This window comes from Trichechus manatus, unplaced genomic scaffold (genome assembly GCF_000243295.1).
Source record: "Trichechus manatus latirostris isolate Lorelei unplaced genomic scaffold, TriManLat1.0 scaffold00100, whole genome shotgun sequence".
Lineage (NCBI taxonomy): Eukaryota > Metazoa > Chordata > Mammalia > Sirenia > Trichechidae > Trichechus > Trichechus manatus.
In genome coordinates this window covers 3304042-3324648 of record NW_004444036.1, presented here as the reverse complement: position 1 = coordinate 3324648, position 20607 = coordinate 3304042, and the positions used below count along the sequence as shown (strand labels likewise).

Here is a 20607-nt window from a genome sequence, read left to right as displayed (position 1 = left end):
TAGAACCAGGCTGTGTAGAGTCTGTAAGTTTATTTGATATAGTTTTATTCTTAGTAAAAAGTAAATAACGTTTGTTCTTATTCATTCTCATTTGTTGTTTCTCTTTCTCTGGAGACTAATTTCAAGTAGTTTGCTTTCTTTAATGAACAGCCTAATTTTGCTCCCTACAGTTAGATCATTTCAGCTACTTAATGGATTGACAGTGCTTGGCAGTGTACAGTCCCCATAAAAAAAATTGCTTGATAATTAGACAAGATGTTTAGATCAACCTATGGTCATTGTGGAAACCCTGGTGACCTAGTGGTTAAAAGCTACAGCTGCTAACCAAAAGGTCAGCAGTTCGAATCCACCAGCTGCTTCTTGAAAACCCTATGGGGCAGTTCTCCTCTGTCCTGTAGGGTTGCTGTAAGTTGGAATCAACTCAACGGCAACAGCTTTTTTTTTTTTTGGTATGGTTATTGCAAGTCTGCCTCTGTACACCAAATTAGGTCATTTATAGAGGTTTTAAACCAAGTACCAGTTACTAGCATTGGTTCTTTAAGAGGGTATGGCGAAATATTCCAGTGTGGTTGTTCTGGTAAGTGTTATTTAAAAAAAAAATTTCTATTGTCGTGCAAACACAACAAAACATTAGGCAACAGTTTCTACACCCACAATTCAATGACCCAATGTAGTCTTAAGCCGCTTTAAATGTTTTTAAACATCCCCATTATTATCTAAGGTCCTTGAGTGGCACAGATGGTTTGTGCTCGACTGCTAACCTAAAGATTGGTGGTTTGAATCCCGCAGCAGCACCACAGAAGAAAGGCCTGACAATCTGCTTCCATAAGATGGTAGCCAAGAAAACCCTATGGAGCAGCCCACGAGAAGGCAGTTTTACATTTTACTGTATATAAAACCATTCTGACAGTCCAAAATGACAAGGAAAGCGAGAGGGCCAAAGATGAGGCTGTCGGGAAGCTTCCTGGCCTGGCTTTTGTGTGTATTCTTGCTCGAGGCCATGACTAGTTTCCAGGTTCTCGATCTCTGGGAAACTCTTCGAGATTACGAGCATGGAACACCTGATGGAGAAAATAATTTTTAAAGAAGTCTTCATTTTACTATATTTCATGGCTTTTGGGGCTCTTTTTGGCTTGGTGATAGAAATTCTGTTATTAGTGGAGGAAATAGTCAAGTAAGATACCTTATTGCCCTCTATGTGTTTGAAGATACCGGAGAAGTGGGTTGGATTGTCTTCCAAATGCAGATTGAATCACCCTTAACAATGTTTTCAAGGTTCAAGTGAACCAATTTGTTTTTTAACTGTTTACTGGTTAACAGTTGCTACTGAGTTGACTCCGACTCACGGCTGCCACATTAACCATTTACACCGCCCAAAGGCTCCGTTTACTGGTGGTGGTTGTTACTGGGTGCATATTGAGTCAATTTCGACTCATAGTGACCCCCTGTGACAGGGTAGAACTACCCCATAGGGTTTTCTTGTCTGTCATCTTTATGGGAGCAGACCACCGGGTCTTTTTCTTGAGGAGCCACTGGGTGGGTTTGAACCACCAACCTTCCAGTTAACAGTCGAGCACTTAAACATTTGTGCCACCAGTGCTACTTAGTTTTGGAAAATCTATGTATATATTTTTTAATTTTTTTATTTTTTCCCATACAAAAATTTACACATACATTGTTATGTGACTCTAATTGCTCTCCCCATACTGTGACAGCACACTCCTCCTTTCCACCCCTGATTCCCCACGTCCATTCAACAAGCTCCTAACCCTCTCTGCCTTCCCATCTCACCTCCGGACAGAGACTGCCCGTTTAGTCTCTTGTATCTACTTGAACTAAGGGGCATATTCCTCACAAGTATCACTTTATGTCCCACAGTCCTGTCCAATCCCTCTCTGAAGAGTTGGTCTTGGAAATTGTTTTAGTACTGGGCTGATAGACAATCCAGGGGCCATGCTTTCCGGGGTTCCTCCAGTCTCAGACCATTAAGTTAGTTTTGGAAAATCTAAATAGCAAGTAGTATCTAAATAGCAAATGTCTCACGTTTATAGCACAGGGAGGCTCAGGACTGGGCTTTGGCCCCCATGTATTAGCCTAAGTCACACCAATGAGGACCATGTCTGACTGCTCCACTAAAGGAAACAGGTAGACCTGGGTACATGTTAATGTGACAAGAGGTTCCCATGTCTCCCTCTCCAGTGCTTATTACAAAGAAACCTTGTTGAATGATATTCGGAAAGCCAGAGAGAAATACCAGGGTGATGAACTGGCAAAGGAGCTGGCTCGGATCAAACTCCGCATGGACAACACCGAGGTTCTGACTTCAGACATCGTCATTAATTTACTGCTGTCCTACCGTGATATCCAGGTATGAACCATGCTCATTTGAGGCTCAAATATGCCGAGTCCCTCTTCGGCCTGAGAAACTCCTCCTATGAAGTTCTGTCATACTGTATGTATGGTAAGGCAGCTGTTTTATAGACAAAGTGATATATGGCTTGGTCATCGGTCACCCAGCGGGTCTGTTGTGGTGGAAACATTGGAGGGGGTTTGGCCGCATCTGGGATGGCATGCATTCAGAAGGCCACTCCAACGAGACCTCATATACAAATCTGCTCAGTATACGGAACTCAGACTTTAACTCTGTATATGCATGTTATTCTAGGCATTGTTCAAGCCCTTTGCAAATACTAGTCCATCTAATCCTCTTAACCAACCCTATGGGGTATATGCTCTGTTTATCCCCATTTTACCAGTGAGGACACCGAGGCACAAAGTAGTTAGGTAACTTGCCCAAGGTCACAAAGCAGTTGGTGAAGTTAGGATTCACACTGAGGCAGACTGGCTCTGTTATCGTTGCTCTTCATCCCTCTGCTGTGCCGCTTCCTTTACACCTTTGTCACGTCCTTCTTTGTTTACCACCACCTGTCAGTGACAAGGAGAGCAGGAGGTAGCAGAGGCAAGTGTGGGACGCAGGGAAACACAGATGTTTATTCCAAGGGAAGCGTCAGAGGCTTCTGTAGCGTTCTTGAGACAGGGCTTGTGGGATGTGGGTACCATGAAGGAAATGGAGCATTTTCTGCCTCCAAGTTTAATGCTGGGGCCCTGGTGGCATAGTGGTTAAGCGTTTGGCTGCTAATTAAAAGGTCAGCAGTTCGAATCCACCAGCCACTCCTTGGAAACTCTGGGGCAGTTCTTCTCTGTCCTATAACGTCCCTATGAGTCGGAATCAACTCCACGGCAATGGGTAAGTTTAATGCCATTCAGCCACTTCTGAGGGTATCTAGCTTACCTTCTCTTTGGTGGAACACAGGTACTGTACCGTACCTGCAAAATTCTTGAAAGCCATGTTGGAGGTTGGTGGCCACAGGTTTTTAAATCTAAATGAGGGAGACATCTGTTCATAACCTGGCATTTTTCTAGATTTTGGGGAAATGTAGCAAATCAAGAACAGAGTCGATCAAGCACTAAGGAACTCAAGCCCCTAGTGATAAACAAATGCATGTAACTGATTTTCATAGCAGATGCAATTTAGGGATTGTGACAATGATTCATGCCTACCCCAAGGAACAAGAGAATGGGAATAGCTTTTCTTGAAGTCTTTGCTCCCTTGAGCTGCTGGCTTCCTCCCCTCCTTGGTTTCATGCATCTCTTCTTTTCATCACTTTCCATTGATGGGAGTCTCAGGCTCTAGGTGAGCCAGGAGGTTCCTGGAAGATGCTGTGGGCCACCAGCATCAGGGTGTAGAGCCATGAGATGGGCCTGGGATTTTGGTGGGATGCCTCTTGTCCAGCTGTGGCTCGCTGTTGGTGAGTTGGCCAGTACCCATGATTCTAAGGCTGGTTGAAAGGGTAGCAGGTAGGGCTGCTAACTGGGGTCTTGGCTGAGACAAACATGGTAGCAATTTTTCCCTGGATAGTTTATTGAAGTTTAGAGTAGGGATTCTCAACCAGGCGCGATTTTGCTGCCCTGAGGACAGTTGGCAAAATCTAGAGATGTTTTAGGTTGTCACAACTGGGGTGGGGGTGAGGATGCTACTGGCATCTAGTGGGTCGAGGCCAGGGATGCTGTTAAACATCCTACAGTGCACAGGACAGCCCACCACAGCTAAGAATGATCCGGTCCAAATGTAAATAGTACCGAGGTGAAGAAATCCTGATTTAGATGGACTCGGTTGTTTCTGGCAAAATAGAAGGGACTTCCCTTTAAGTGGTAAGTTTTCTTGGGCGTTTATGTCCAACTTGTTCCCACTCACAGCTCTGCTGGTGTCGTTAACTCTCCTGCAGTAGAAACAAGGTGGCCTTTTCCAGAATAATGGGCTCATTTGCTCCCATTGCCTTTAGGTTTAACCCTTTTCTCTGGGTCCCTGCGTGGCCTCTGATAGCAGGGATTCCTTCTCTGTCTTTTTGTCTCTCATTTGTCTTGTTTTCTGATCTTTTGTACTATTAAGGCTACAGGTAACTTCACTTTAAATCTCACAGTTGTCTCACGTTTATAATTATTCAGAAAAATTGGTAAAGAGCTGTGTTTCCTCTCTTTCTCATCTTGAGATCTCTTGCCAACAGGACTATGATGCGATGGTGAAGCTGGTAGAGACGCTGGAAATGCTGCCTACGTGTGACTTGGCCGATCAGCATAATATGAAGTTCCACTATGCATTTGCACTGAATAGGTAAGAATGGCAACACGTGTCTAGGCTTTTGACACACGCCACCTTTTGAATTCTGCTTCCTTCTTTCATTCAGCGTTAGAGTATGTGCCAGGTCATGTGCTAAATGCCAAGGTTATGAAGATGGATAAGGTAGGGTCTTTGTCCTCAAGGACTCTGTCTTTGGAACATATATTCTAGCTGTGTGGTCTGACACGTAAATAAATCTTCATAGCACAGGGTGATAAATGTCATAATGAAGCTTTGTCCAAAGTGCTATGGGAGGGATTTGCTCTGCTTGGGTGTTTTAGAGATGCTTCTCTGAGGTTTTTTGAGCTGGGTTTTGAAGAATTAGTAAGAATGACCCCATGGGTGAGAGAGAGAGGGTGACATGGGAGGGGAATGGTGACAAGACCGTTATGTGTAGACAGGATGGAGTATGAGCACAGACTTCTTCGTGTGCAGGGTGCACTCAGGGAGCATCCAGTGCGACTAGAACACAAGGTGCTGGTGAAGTAGACACAGGTGAGGGGGCTAAAGTGACTCATGGGACCATGTCTTGAAAGGACCACGTGCACATGAATAAGGAATTGATATCGTAGACTGAGGGGAACTCGTTTAAGCAGCAGAGTTAACATCGTTGTATGATAGATAAGAAGGGTGCCATCTTCGTGAACTAGTATAATCGGAACTTGGGAACACAAATTGCCGTTAGACAATGGCTCTGTATTATAGGCCAGAGCAGGGTCCTTGATGCTGAGAACCTCATCTTCTCCATCAAACTAGAGATTTTCTGAATATTGCAATGTTTCTTTATACATGAGGTCCAATCACTGTTTTGCTCTGGGTTTCACTTGGCCAGCTGTCAACAAAGTCACAGTAGGATTTGGCATTATGTGGTTCTGAGGTACTTTATGGAGTTACCTTGTATCTATAAAGGGGAAAATAGTGATGGACAAATAATGAATTTTCCTGCATTACAGTTGACCTTTAACTCTTAGGAAGTGAAGCAAATCATGGCCATAAATTAATTTCTACAGGTTGACGGTAACGAATGATGTTTGGCACTTGGATGGCACGTTCTCTGTGTTACTGGGAAAGCCGGCTTGAGCTGGCCAATTTTTCCTCATACCTTCCACTTCAGTGCATGCATAAGCCCTTCAAAGCTGCTTCAAGTTTCCACTGAGCAGTTAAATCTGCTTGCATCTCAACGGCATGGAGTCCTTCATGAGCAATATTTATTTACTCTTGCTGCTACAGATAGGTCTTTATTAGATACGCTAATGCAGTTGGAAGATTCTGATCAGGGACTCAGGCAGCAGGCAGAAGGATGTTTCAGAGAATATTGGAAGCAAAGTCGTAGGTGGAAAGCAAAACAAAACTTGCCTATCACAAAGTACGAGGAGTGTACTTATTATATTCTATTTCCTGCGTCTTTGAGTCAAGACCCCCAATAATTCTGCCAAAATTTAACTGATTGAATTACTCAGCAAATGGAGACGGAAGTGAGTGTGTGACACATTTATTGGAATGTCTGATGTGTCATTCTACAGCTTAAATGAGTTAAGGATAGCTGTGGAGAGAGAAGCTGCCTGTGGGCTCTAAGAATGGGTGTGGGGCATCTTAGATGAATGTTATACTGAATCCAGCCTACACCATAGTGGCTGGAAGGAGACAGCTTGTTCCAGAACACACAGCAGTTGCCTCATCCTCAGCCCTTGGGCTTCCAAGTCAGGTCATTGCTCCGTTGGAGGGACGCTCGCCCCCAGGAAGGCAGGATGGGCTCGCCTTCTCTGCAGTAATCCTTTTCTTTCTCTCTTCTGTTTAAGTTCACTCTTGTCTCACTTTCTAAATTCATGTTTCTTGAAATATCCATTCTTTATAACATGTTTTTCAAAAGTAAAAAAAAAAAAAAAGATGCTGTCTTCCCACATTTACTGTGCATTGTCTCCAGGTACCTACAAGCGTGTTGCAAAAGAAGAATACATACGTGTTGTTGTTTTCCTGGTAGGGGATAGAACCACAAAATCTGCAAACTTAGAAGAAACGGTTTAGTCCAAACCCTTTATTTTAGAGAAGAGGAACAAAGAAAGGCAAGAGCCCAAAGTATAACCACAGCTGGTGAGCACAAGGTTTGGGACTAGAACTCCCAGGTTTTAGCACAGCACTCTGCATCCACTAGTTTGTTTATGCTGCTTCTGCTAATACCATGATATAGTTAAACTCTTCCCAGCAGGCTTTAGTTTAGATTTTGTTGCCCTGGAAGGCAACCCAAACAAGCCAAGGGCTTCCATGTGCAATTGTAGAGCCCCGTCCCTTTATATGTCCCGGCTTGTCTTATAAAATGAGAGAATTACGTAGATGATAGCTGAATATTGAAGCCACTTTGATAATACATACTTTTTAAAAATAATATTTCATTGTGTTTTCGGTGAAAGTGTACGCAGCAGAATAGGTTCCCATTCTACAATTTCTGCACAAATTGTTGAGTGACGTGGGTTACAGTCCTCACATTGTGTCAGCATTGTCATTATTTTGATTCCTATTGTTCTTGTACCCATTAACTTGGTCTCCCAGCTCCCCCAACCTTCTCATCTGTGCCTTAGAGTATTTAGTTGACCGTTTGTTGTCATATAGCTGATGTTTTGAAAGAACACAGTACTGAAGGGTGACATTCATTACTTTATGAGATAGCCTATTTAGCTAAAAGGTGACTTGAGGGGGGTGGTTTCAGTTCAAGATCATAATGTATACTTTTTATAGCAAAAAGCCTGTGTAAGGTTATTTTTTCTTAAGCAGTGGCCTTGCCAATAATACATGTTTTCCTTTTGAAAAATATTTATCCAAAGGACTTGCCACTTCAATCTGCCCTCATTCCTACCCACTGGTCTCCTTGCTACTACGATAATCTACCTTTTCTGTCTACTTCCTTCTTGCTCCCTCCCTTTTGTCCCTCCTCCCTCACGGACTGATTGACATCAGTGGAAGGCCCATGAGCTAAAGAAGGCGATTGCTTTCGGGCTGTGCCTGACATTAATGAGGATTAAAAATATAAACACACGTGCGTATGAATGTGTACACACATACACTTGAACTTGTACAAATGAATTTGTTCTCTTCAAATTAATGGCCCTGCATGCTCTGCATTTATTTTGACAACGCTGCCATTATTCAGAATGTTCTGGTGTTGGCAAGAGGAAGGGATTTTTTTCTTTCTTATATTTATTAGATGTTTTATTTAAAGCAATAAGTCAAAAATATTACCATTTTCACATATAACCAATGTAAGAATTCTTTATTTTTTTATTATTGTACTTTAGATGAAGGTTTACAGAACAAACTAGCTTCTCATTAAACAATTAGTACGCACATTGTTTTGTGACATTAGTTACCAACCCCATGACATGTCAACACTCTAACCTTCTTGACCTTGGGTTTTCTGTTACCAGCTTTCCCGTCCCCTCCTGCCTTCACATCCTTGCCCCTGGGCTGGTGTGCCCCTTTAGTCTTGTTTCGTTTTGTGAGTCTGTCTAATCTTTGGCTGAAGGGTGAACCTCGTGAGTGACTTCATTACTGAGTTAAAAGGTTGTCCGGGGGCCATACTCTCAGGGTTTCTCCAGTCAGGAAGGGATTTCTTCTTTGGAATTGCATTAAGAGTCAACTTCCAAGGCACGTAAACCAGTCGCTATCAAGTTGACTCGGACTCATGGTAACCACACGTGTCAGAGTAGAATTGTGCTTCATAGGGTTTTTGGTCGCTGGATTTTCAGAAGTAGATAACCAGGCCTTTCTTCTGAGGCATGTCTGAGTGGGTTGAAACCTCCAACCTTTGAGTTAGCAGCCAAGTATGTTAACCACTTGTACTATCCAAGGACTCCTAGAGGGGACGTAGGAAATCAGTATAATTATGTGGATTTCAAAGACAGATCTGGGACAGATTCTGGCTCCATCGCATTGGTAATATAGTCAGGCCACTTAGTCTCCCAAAACAGTAGTTTCTCATCTGTAAAAAGGGATCCTAACATGAAGCGTGTAGTATGTATTACTTGGAGGAGCACTGGCGTGAAGTAGGTGTTTGGCTATGCCTGTTACTATTGCTGCATAGCTTGGTCACCCGTAACAACTTCTGATCCTTTCCAGATATCATGTTTATTAGCTAAATAACAGAGATGTCCCACCACAGAAGAGATTTAAAATAATACACCTTGGGCTTTGAAAAAAATTTCATAAAGAAGTTGATGAAAGTGCTGTTAGCATGAGAACGTTGTTGGAATAAGTATATGACCCTCTGAGGTGTCTTATTTTGAATGGGGGACAGGATTTGAAGTTTTCATTGTGGTGAAATACCTACAACAAAACATTTGCCATGTCAGCAGTTTTTAGGTGTACAATTCTGTGATGTTAATTATGTTAATCATGTTGTTCAACCATCACCATTATTAGTTTCCAGATTTTTCCATTACCCTTAAGAGAAGCTCACTGCCCCTAAGCAATTACTCTCCCTTTCCTGCTCCAACTCGCCCCTGTTACCCACCCATAAACTTTGGTCCTCAGATCTTCTTCAGCCAGATGATTGAAAAAAAAGGAAGAGCATGGCCTGGCTGAGTTCCCAGGGCAAAAAAAGAACACGTTCTAGTCTCTGCTACCACTTGTGACTGAGGAGGAGAATTTAACTGAGTCCATCAGCATGGAGATCCCTAGGAAGATATCACATATTAGAACCAAGAGTTCAGGGAGAGGAACTCTTCAGCTCCACTTCTTTTTTGAGAATAGAAAGCTAGCCTGAGAACAGCCCAGCTGCATAGCAGGCCAGCCAGTATGCCGTAGAGCCAAACCTTCGCAGATTGCTTTCTGATCCCAGGAGTCGGGAAAGGTTTGGATGATTTAGTAGAGTACAGCCAGAATGCTCCTTAGAAGCAAGGATGGAGAGACTATGTCTCACATACTTTGGACATTTTACCAGGAGGAATGAGTCCCTGGAGAAGGACATCATACTTGGTAAAGTAGAGGGTCAGTGAAAGAAGGCGGCCCTCAGCAAGATGGATTGACACAGTGGCCACAACGGACTCGAGCATAACAACGATTGTGAGGATGGCTCAGGACTGGGCAGTGTTTTGTTCTGTTGTAGATAGGGTCGCTATGAGTCAGAACGGACTCACCGGCACCTAACAACCCAACAACAACTGTCCTGCATATGTAACTAGGGCGTATCTGTGGAGTAGGAAAACAACCCCTCTGGTTTGTGTGTTTTCTGTGGCGCTGGGCATTGTTCACGCTAAAACCCAGGTTGACTCTAATTGTTCCATCTCTTTATGTAAATATGAGGCATCTGGCCAGTGTAGGGCACCTGCTCTCTTATGGCAGGTGTGTATCTGTCGGGGTCCCCTCAAGAAACAGAAACCACTTTAAGTCTTTAAAATAGAGGGAGTGGATACAGAAAATTGGTTACATAGGCAGTGGAAGAGCTGAGAAACCAAACAAGAAACTGAGAGGCAGCCCAGAAATTAGCATCAGCAGGAAGCTACTACCACCACTTGGCTGGAGAAACACAAGGAAGAGGTGATGTTACCAGAACCCAGGAGCCAGAATCACCTGGGAGCAGCTGGAACTGTGGTGAACCAGCTGTCATGGCTCTCTGTTCACCTCAGAAAGATTTATTTTTCTCTGAAATCCTTCTGCTCAATGGTTTTTATAATGTCTATGGGATTTTGTTACCATAGGAGTGAAAGTCTTCCCATGTTCTTCTACAACCTAATTGGAAGCAGATTTTTGGTAAGATCTTTTTTGTTTGACTTTTATTGTGGCAAAATACCCCTACTATAACATTTGTCACTTAATCGTTTTCAGTGTCTATTTCAGTGGCATTAATTACATTTGAAGTGTTGCGCAACCATCACCACTATATACACCTACTCCTCACCGACTATCTTGTTATCGGACATTTCTTATTTGTAAAAAATCTACTGTCCTACAATTTTGCTCATTAACAAGGTGGTGGGCATGATGGTGACGGCTGTGGAGCGTCCCCTCCCTCAAGAAGGGTCTCCGGGGGCCTCCAGGAAGCTGGGCCGCCCTGCCCACGCCCTCTGCTCCCTCCTCCTGGCGGAGATGCAGTGTCCAGCTGCCACAGGGCGGCCTCCTCCATGGCCACAGCCTCCCAGCGGATGCATGCAGGCAGCACTGAGCCAGTGGGTGGCTGCCTATTTTGGATTCCCAGCTCCTATGCAGCCTGAAGCCCTGCAGTTCAAAATGGCTGTGGGGTGAGAAGGGAAGAAAGAAAGATGCATTGGAGAGTATGTTTGGAAGAAATGTGTGCAAGTTAAATGACATCTGAAAGTGAGCCCAACTGGACCTGAAGCCTCCACCTTGGTGGGGCCAGATGCTTGGCCAGCCTCCCAGCACCCTCGCAAGAAGCCCCGAACTGGCCAGGCCAAGAGGGCAGAGCAGGCTCCAGGATCGGGGACTCAGGGCTTACAGTGGGGGAGTGGAGCTTGGAAGTGGCTCTGTGAGGGGAGTTCTGACCCAGAACAGGAGGAAGGTGAAGTGGGTAAGTGGTAGGCCCTTCAGTCACACAGCCCGGCTTCATCCAGCTTTGTCTCCTCCTCACCTCCGTCTCCACAGAGGAAAACTCCATAAATGGACTCGTCACAGTGATGAGCGCATCAGTAAGTCTTAGCTGTGATTATTTCTGTGATCATATTTTCTAAATAAAAAATTGGACAAATGGATGGTATGAAAACAGAAAAAAAATCTTCCGTTTTTGCATAACGACGATTTTCACATAATGACCTGGTCTTTGGAACCTAACCATATTGATAAGTGAGGAGTGGGTATATTTCCAAAACATTTTCATCACCCCAAGCAGAAACGCTATATTTATTAAGCAATAACTCCCCATTTTCCTATGCCTCAGCTCCTGGTAAACTCTAATCTACTTTCTGTTGCTTTGAATTTGTCAATTCTAGATATTTCATATAAGGGAGATCATGCAATATTTGTCCTTTTATGTCTGATTTATTTCACTCAGCATAATTTCTTTACTGTGCTTTAGATGAAAGTTTATAATGCAAATTAGTTTCTCACTCAAAAATTTATATACCAATTGTTTTGTGACATTGCTTGCAATCCCTGCCATGTGTCAGCACTCTCCCCCTTTCCACCCTGGGTTCCCTGTGTCCATTCATCCAGTTTTCCTGTTCCTTCATGCCTTCTCCACTTTGCTTTTGGGCAGATGTTGTCCATTTGGTCTTGTATACTTAATTGAACTAAGAAGCTCGTTCCTCACGTGTGTAATTGTTTGTTTTATAGGCCTGTCTGATCTTTTGCTGAAAGGTGGACTTCGGGAGTTGCTTTAGTTCTGAGTTAGCAGAGTGTCCAGGGGCCATAGTCTCCGTGTTCCTCCAGTCTCTATCAGATCAGAAAGTCTGGTCTGTTTTTTTTTTCCCCTGGATTTTATTGTGCTTTAGGTGTGAGTTTACAGTGCAAATTAGTTTTTCATTCAAAAATTTATACACAAATTCTTTTGTGACATTGGTTGCAAAACCTGTAGTACGTCAGCACTCTCCCCCTTTTCCTTCCTCCCCGTGTTCCCCGTGTCCACTTGACCAGTTTTCCTGTCCCTTCCTGCCTTCTTGTCTTTGCTTTTGGGCATGTGTTGCCTATCTGGTCCCATATACTTGATTGAACTGAGAAGCAGGTTTCTCTCGTGTATTATTGTTTGTTTTATAGGCCTGTCTAATCTTTGGCAGAAAGGTGGACTTTGGGAGTGGCTGAAGTTATGAGTTAGCAGGGTGTCCTGTGGCCATAGTCTCAGGGGTTCCTCCAGTCTCTGTCAGACTAGTAAGTCTGGTCTTTTTTTGTTTGTTCTATATTTTTCTCCTGTTCTGTCCGGAACCCGCTATTGTGATCCCTGTCAGAGCGGTTGGTGGTAGCCGGGCACCATCTAGTGTTTCTGGGCTCAGGCTGATAGAGGCTGTGGTTCATGTGGTCCATTAGTCCTCTGCACTAATATTTGCCTTGTGTCTTTGGTTTTCTTCTTTCTCCTTTGCTCCAGATGGGATGGGACCAATAGATGTATCTTAGATGGCTGCTCGCAAGCTTTTAAGACCGCAGACACTGCTCACCAAAGTAGAATGTGGAACATTTTCTTTATGAAGTGTATCAGTTGACCTAGCTTATCCCCTGCCCTCAACCCCAGTAACTTGGTCCCTCAGGGTGTTTGGATGTGTCTAGGAAGCTTCTCTGACTTTGCCTTGGTCAGGTTGTGCTGACTTGCCCTATGTCGTGTGTTGTCTTTCCCTTCACCAAAGTTACCACTTGTCTACTGTCTAGTTAGTGATTGCCCCTTCCCACCTCCCCACCCCTCTCCTCCCTCATAACCATCAAAGGTTGTGTCTTTCTGTGTGTAAACATTTTTCTGGTCTTTATAGTATAGTAGTGGTCTCACACAATGTTTGTCCTTTTGTGATTGATTTGTTTCACTCAGCGTAATGCCCTCCAGATGATCTATGTTGTGAGATGTTTCAGGGATTCATCATTGTTCTTCATTGTTGTGTAGTATTCCATTGTGTGTATGTACCACAATTTGTTATCCATTCCTCTGTTGATGAGCACTTAGGTTGTTTCCATCTCTTTGCTGTTGTGAGTAATGCTGGAGTGAACACTGGTGTGCATATTTCTATTCCTGTTCAGGCTTTTTTTTTTTTTTCTCTAGGATATGTTCCTAGGAGTGGGATTGCTGGATCATACGATATTTCTATTTCTACCTTTTTAAGGAGGTACCATATCATTTTCAGTGGTGGTTGTATCATTTTTAAATTCACATCAGCAGTGCATAATATTTCCAATCTCCCCACAACCTCGCCAGTATTTGTAATTTTCTGTTTTTTTGATTCATGCAAGTAATGTCAGGGTGAGAAGATATCTCATTGTAGTTTTGATTTACATTCCTCTAATGGCTAATGATCACAAGCATTTCCTCATGGGTCTGTTAGCACCTAAATGTCTTCTTTGGTGAAGTATCTGTTCATATCCTTTGCCTGTATTTTAATTGGATTATTTGTCTTTTTGTTGTTGAAGTGTTGAAGTTTTCTGTAGATTTTGGAGATTAGACCCTTGTCGAGTATGTTGTAGCCAAAAAAATTTTGCCCCATTCGTAGGTTCTCTTTTTACTCTTTTGGTGTGAAGTCTTTTGATGAGCATATGTGTTTAATTTTTAGGAGGTTATCTCATTTATCTTTTGATGTTTGTGAATTGCTATTGGTGGTTTGTATTCTCTTTATGCCATGTATTAGGGTCCCTATTCCATGATCTTTATCATTTTAGGTAGTATATTTAGGTCTTTGATTCATTTTGAGTTAGTTTTTGTGTATGGTGTGAGGTATGGGTCCTGTTTCATTTTTTTACAAATGGACATCCAGTTTTGCCAGCACCATTTGTAGAGTTTCTTTTAAGTATTTTGAAGCCCCATTGTTAGGTGCGTAGACATTTATTAATGTTACGTCTTCTTGGTGGATTGTCCTTTTAATCATTATATAATGGTTTGGTTTTTATGGTTTGGTTTTTATTAATTCCCTTAATTTCTGTTTTATCTGGAAATGTCCTGATTTTGCCATTATATTTGAGAGAGAGTTTTGCAGGATATATTATTCTTGGTTGGTAATTTTTTTCTTTCAGGGTTTTATGTATGTCTTCCCATTGCCTTCCTGCCTGCATAGTTCCTGCTAAGTAATCGGAGCTTAGTCTTACTGTTTCCCCTTTGTAAGTGACTTTTTGTTTTTCTTGAGCTGCTCTCAGAATTCTTTCCTTGTCTTTGGTTTTGGCAAGTGTGATTATGATGTCTTGGTGACTTTCTTTTGGGGACTATCCTCTAAGAAGTTTATTGAGTTTCTTGGATGGTCAGCTTTTCGTCTTTCATGATATTTGGGAAGTTTTCTGCCAGCAAATCTTTAAGAATCTTCTCTGTGTTTTCCATTTTTTTCTCCCTGTTCTGGAACTCTGATCACATGCAAGTTTTTGCTCTTGATTGTGGACCACATAGTTCTTAGGTTTTCTTCATTCTTTTCTGTGATTTTTCTTCATACAAAGTGTCATCCATGGATTTGTCTTCAATCTCAATGATTCTGTCTTCCATTATTTAAAATTTGCTCCCAAAATATTCTGTTGAGTTGTCCGTTTTTGAAATTTTATTATTTATGTTTTGGATTTCTGGTTGCTGTTTTTGTTTGATTTCTACTTGTTTATTTAATTTTGATGTTTTGTACTTGTATTATTTTCCTGATTTCTTCTATTGACCTCTCTGTATTTTCCTTGATTTTGGCTATGTATTCATCGGTTTTGTCTGTTTTCCATGGTTTTGTCAATTTTTTCTTTGTTTTTCTTCTGTGTTTTCCTTGATCTCTTTACAAATTTCTTGGAGAGCCCTAAATATTAGCGTTTTGAATTGCATATAAGGTTGTTCCACTGACTTTTCTTCTACCGGAAGGTTATCAGATTTTTTATTTTGATCGCTTCCTGGACCCATCTCGTCCTACTTTTTTTTTTTTTTTGTATGTTTTGATATTGTCTGCTATCTCCGAGACTTGAAGGTATTGTTTTCTTTATTGATTGATTGTATGTTCGTTTGTTTTATCCCGCTTTTCTGTTTTGTTTTGAAATGTCAAGGCGGGCTGTCCAGTTGTACTTTCCTGCTTGGTCGTCTGTGAGCATGATAACTCTCACCACCTTATTTGGGTGTGCAAGGCAGCAGCAGGCAGGGTGTGCCCTCTTCATTGTACACTGGTTTGGCATAGTGGCTGAGGGTGGACTGGGGTGGCATTGTCTGCTTCCTTATATTGGTCCAGTGGTGTGGGAATGTTCACAGCCCCTCGTCAGATTGTTGGGGGTGTCGACTAGGGAGTGGCGTGGGCTTGCTTCCCACTCTTCAGCAGCTAGTTGAGTGCCGTAAGGGGAGGCGTGGTGTGGACCCGGTGTGGCAGTGGGCCTGAGTGACAGGGACACTCTAGCTGTGACAGTGCAGCAGGGGCTGGCAGGAAAGGAGGGAAGTGGTGTACGGGGCTAGGTGGGAAGGAGAAAGAAAATAAAAAAACTGGTGGTGCAGCTTTACCTGGTGGGTGGGTTCGGGGTGGATTTGAAGTGGCAGCATGTCGGTGGCTGGCAGGAATGGAGCAGAGGTAGCATACGGGGCTTAGGTGGAAGGGAGAAAGAAAAGGAAGATTAAAGGGAAAAAACAAGCCATGTGGCAGGTGTGGAAGTGAATGGGCTGGGGGTAAGCACATATTGTGAACCATGGCAGCGGGGACTGCCAGGATGGGGTCGAGGTTCTTGGCTTCTACTCACCAGAAGGGTGAGGGGTAGGAAAGCGTGTTTCTTTGGTTACCGGGTACTCTGTCTCCTATTAGGAGCTCCATGAATTTGCCTTCCCATACTCCCTGTCCAGGGTTGTTGCTGACTGTGGTTTTAGATGGCTACCCTGTGCTGTGTTAGTGGCAGGGACCTCCACTCCTTGTCTTTCCTCGTTCTCTGTTTTCTGTCCGTTTTTTTCTGCTCTAGTTCTTTATGCCTTCATTTGATGCATAGGGTTTCAGAATTGACGTTTGTATCTGTTTTACTTAGGTTTTTGGGTCTTTACTGCAGAGGGACAGCATGGTACATCTGTCTAGAGTGCCATGTTGGCTCCACTCCTTTATTTTCTTTATTGATTAATAAGGATCCCTGGTGGCACAATGGTTAAACCCTCAGCTGCTAACCAAGATATCCATAGTTCGAACTTAACCAGCCTCTATGCAGGGAAGAGATGTGACAGTCTGCTTCTGTAAAGATTACAACCTTGGAAACCCTATGGGTCAGTTCTACTCTGTCTTATAGGGTCGCTATATTTCGGAGTCAGAATCGACTCCACAGCAACGTTTTTTTTTTTTTTCTCCTAATGGCTGGATAATATTCCATTATACCACATTTTGTTTATCCATTCATTTTTTTTTTCAAAGTTTTTAATGGGAGACCCAAGGCAAAGATTTTTCTAGAGAGAACGCTCATCTAATGAGACCTTTTGCTCATTAATGGTCAGAGCTGGCTTAGGAGATGGGCCCATATCTGTCCCCCACCCTATAAACTTCCCCTTATAGATACACAATAGAATACAAAAGATGGAAAAGCAGACAGGATGGTTAGTGGCAAATCAATACTCTGGCCGACCTGTAGCTCATAGTAATCCTGTGAGGTAAGCAAACATATTTTTCAGATGAAAAACTGAGGCATAGAAAGGATAAAGGGAGTTGCTCAAAATCAAATGGTTAGTTAATGCTGTGAAAATAACTAGAATCTAGCTGTATATGATTCCCAGTGCAGTGTTCTGGTTTTATTCTTTGCCATTTATTGCATAAACAACACGAGTATGTTTGTATATTCTTATTGCAAAAAAATTACAAAAAGTACATTTAAAGAAGCTGTCTTTTTTTAACTAATCCCCAATCCCATTTATGTTCTAGAAGTAACTGCTCATCAGTTTGTTGTATATCCTTTCAGGTGATTTTCTATGCATTTACATATTGCTAAAATATGTAATATTGCAGAGTTTTAAAAATACATAATCAGCTGAATTATACATGTAGATATTGTGTAATTGGCATATGTTGTACATATTTTCACCACAGTAAAAAAAAAAAAAACATTTAAACTTTGCTGATAAAAAGTATATATCTAGATAGATAGATGTATGAATGTGTGTGTATATATACATACATACATATATGTACATTATGTATTATATATATAAACCCATTGCTGTGAGTCAATTCCAACTCACAGCGACCTTATAGGACAGAGCAGAACTGCCCCATAGGGTTTCAAGGAGTAGCTGGTGGATTTGAACTTCCAACCTTTGGTTGGCAGCCGAATGCTGAACCACTGCGCCACCGGGGCTTCGTGTGTGTGGGGGTGTGGGGGTGTGGGTGGGGGTGTGGGGGTGTGTGTGTAATTATGCAAGAGGTATTCTGTTATATGTTCACTAAGCAACCAGTGGTGGAGATCATTCCATGTGTCTTCAGTTTGTCATTCATTTAACAGACATTTATTGAGAACATACTGTGTGCCAGATCCAGTTCTAAGTGTTGGGACACAGCAGCAAACAAAACAAGACAAAATCCCTCCCTCTTCATGCTTACATTCTAAAATGGAGAGACAATAAACAAAATAGATAAAGGAAAGTGTAATGAAACAATAGAAATATAGGACGGGCCAGTGAAAGGGAGGAAGATGCAATTTTAAGTTGGGCACTAAGGTAAGGTTCATTTAGTGGAAAATGACGTGGAGAAAATATCAGATAGAGGTGAGAAAAATACATGGGGAAAGGGCATTGCAGGTAGAGGGATCAGTAAGTGCAAAGGTTTTGAGGTGTGGCTGTGTCTTGGGAAACAGCAAGGAGGCCTCTGCTACGGGAGCAGAGAAGGTTATGGGGGTGGATAGTAAAAGATGAGGCTGGAGAAGTAACCGGGAACCAGATCTTGTAGAGCCTTGTAGGCTATTGTAGGAAGTGGCTTGCTTTTGGTCTGAGACAGGAAGCCACCACTGGTGAGTTTTGAGTAGAGGAGTGATGTGATCTGACTTATGGTTTAGCAGGATTGCTCTGTTGTGAATAGACTGTAGAGGGGCCATGGTGGAAGCAGGAAATGTCAGTGGCTTGGACCAGGAAGAGGAGTGGTCCAATTTGGGATCTGTTTTGAAATAAAAGCCAACAGAATTTGCTTACTGTATTAGGGGTGTTAGAATCAACCATGACTCCAAAGTTTTTGGCCTGAATATAGGAAGGATGGACCAGCCATTAAATAAGATGAGGGGAAAGACTATGAAGAGAACACGTTTGAAGGGAGGATCATGACTTGTTCAGTTTGGTTTGGTTTGGAACTTGTGAAGCTTGAGGTATTAGACATCCAAGTTAGATGATGAGAAGGCAGTTGGATATGAGCCAGGAGTTTAGAGGAGAGGTCTTGGCAGGAGATAGAAATTTGGGAGTCATCAGTATATAGATGGTTTAAAAAATCAAGACACTGGAATTGTCCCCATGCACAACAGACCTAAACACTTGCTCGGTCCTGCGCCATCCCTATGATTACTGGGGACTGCACTGTTGTGATTCATAGAGTTTTCATTGGCTGATTTTTCAAAGTAGATCACCAGGCCTTTCTTCCTAGTCTGTCTTAGGGAGCTCCGCTGAAACCTGTTCAACATCATAGCAACCAGAAAAGTAGATTAAGGTAAGAGGAGAACCAAGAAAAGTGTGGTGTGTCCTACAAGCCAAATGAAGAAAGTGGTCCAAGGAGGAAGGCGTGTTCAACTGCAAAATGCTGTTGGCAGGTCAAATAAGATGCGGGCTAAGAATTTATCAGTGGGTTTAGCAGTGACCCAGACCTTGCCCAGGTTAAGAAACACTGGTGCCTCCCTCAGTTCCATCTCCAGAAATTCTGATTTAATTGTCTGGATGCAGCCTAGGCCCCAGGGATGTTTCAGTTCTCCAGGTGATTCTAATTTGCAGTCAGGGTTAAGCCCCACTGTCTTAGTGGGTCTTAGTTCATTTCCTTCTCTTAGTTGTGGAATGAGCTTATTGCCAGAAACAGATGTTGCTGCCTAATTAAACAGAGGAACTTTTAGGTATCTGTAGGCTTGTTGTTGGATACCTTGTGATCTGAAAATGATAAGCAGATCAGAAAGCTGATTATTAACCACTAAAGGGATGAGTCATTTAGTATGCATCTTAAAGTGGCTTCTACTCTTTTCTTTTCATTTTTGCAAATGTTTCATTTTTTTATTGTGCTTTAGATGAAGGTTTACTAGTTTCTCGTTAAAAAATATTAATACATTTATTGCTTTGCGACATTGGTTGCCAACCCCGCAATGTGTCTGCACTCTCCCTTTCTCTACCTTGGGTTCACCATTACCTGCTTTCCTGTCCCCTCCTGCCCTTTCATCCTTGCCCCTGGGCTGGTGTGCTAATTTAGTCTCATTTTGTTTTATTGTGTAATCTTTGGCTGAAGGGTGTGAAGCTCTGGAGTGACTTCATTACTGAGCTGAAAGAGTGTCTGGGGGACCATACTCTTGGGGTTTCCCCAGTCTCTGGCAGACCAGTAAGTCTGGTGTTTTTTTGTGAGTTATAATTTTGTTTTACGTTTTTCTCCAGCTCTGTCCGTGACCTCCTCATTGTGATCCCTGTCAGCAGTTGATGGTGGTACCCGGGCACCATCTAGTTGTGCTGAACTCAGTCCAGTGGAGGCTGTGGTAGTTGTGGTCCATTAGTCCTTTGGACTAATCTTTCCCTTGCATCTTTAGTTTTCTTCATTCTCCCTTGCTCCAGACGGGGTGGGACCAGTGGAGTATCTTAGATGGCCACAAATGTTTAATTTTTTATGTTTTGTTTTGTTTATGCTCGAGACTTTCTTTTGAGTCACAGTGTTCAGTTTGAAATTAATGAAAAAGAAATTGAGGAAAATATAGATGTAACTGGATGGGAAAAATTAAACCCTAAACAAACCAACAAACAAAAAAAACCAACGATAATAAACCTGAACTCGTATCAATAATGAAGCATTTAAGAGAGTTAAGTACATTCTTTGCAGAAACCTGAATGTTTCACACACTTCAAAAGTTGGCTCACAACAGATGTAGACATTTTGTACCTTATTAAAGTTTTAATCTTTATAATTTTCTCATCACAGACCCTAGAAATTATTTAAATACTTTAGTAAGGTGAGTTTGGTTGGTATCTTTTGGCTCTTAAAAAATAAAGAATATCATGGGTGTGCTGTTCATCAAGAGATCTGGTTTTCAGGCTGAGTAAATTGTACTCTACAAGACAAAGAGAAAAAAGATCAAATATATTATTATTAGAAGAGGACTGATGTGGAAAAATAGACAGAGTCTGAATTGAAATACAGGCTTTATTATTGCAGGCTTCCTGAAGGATGCCA

At 42.3% G+C, this 20607-nt stretch overlaps 1 protein-coding gene across 6 annotated transcripts in view; it reads left to right on the top strand.

Annotated features, from left to right (window-relative positions):
* Positions 1-20607, top strand: part of MAP3K15 (mitogen-activated protein kinase kinase kinase 15) — a 123805-nt gene that overhangs the window by 29038 nt on the left and 74160 nt on the right. For all 6 annotated transcript variants that reach the window (XR_002825061.1, XM_023737260.1, XM_023737258.1 and 3 more), the window contains exons 4-5: positions 2200-2368; positions 4566-4672. Coding sequence is in view for 5 of the 6 variants with exons in the window: in XM_023737260.1 (XP_023593028.1) it covers positions 2200-2368; positions 4566-4672 (276 nt within the window). In the remaining variant the exon portion in view is untranslated. The remainder of the gene's footprint in view (positions 1-2199; positions 2369-4565; positions 4673-20607) is intronic.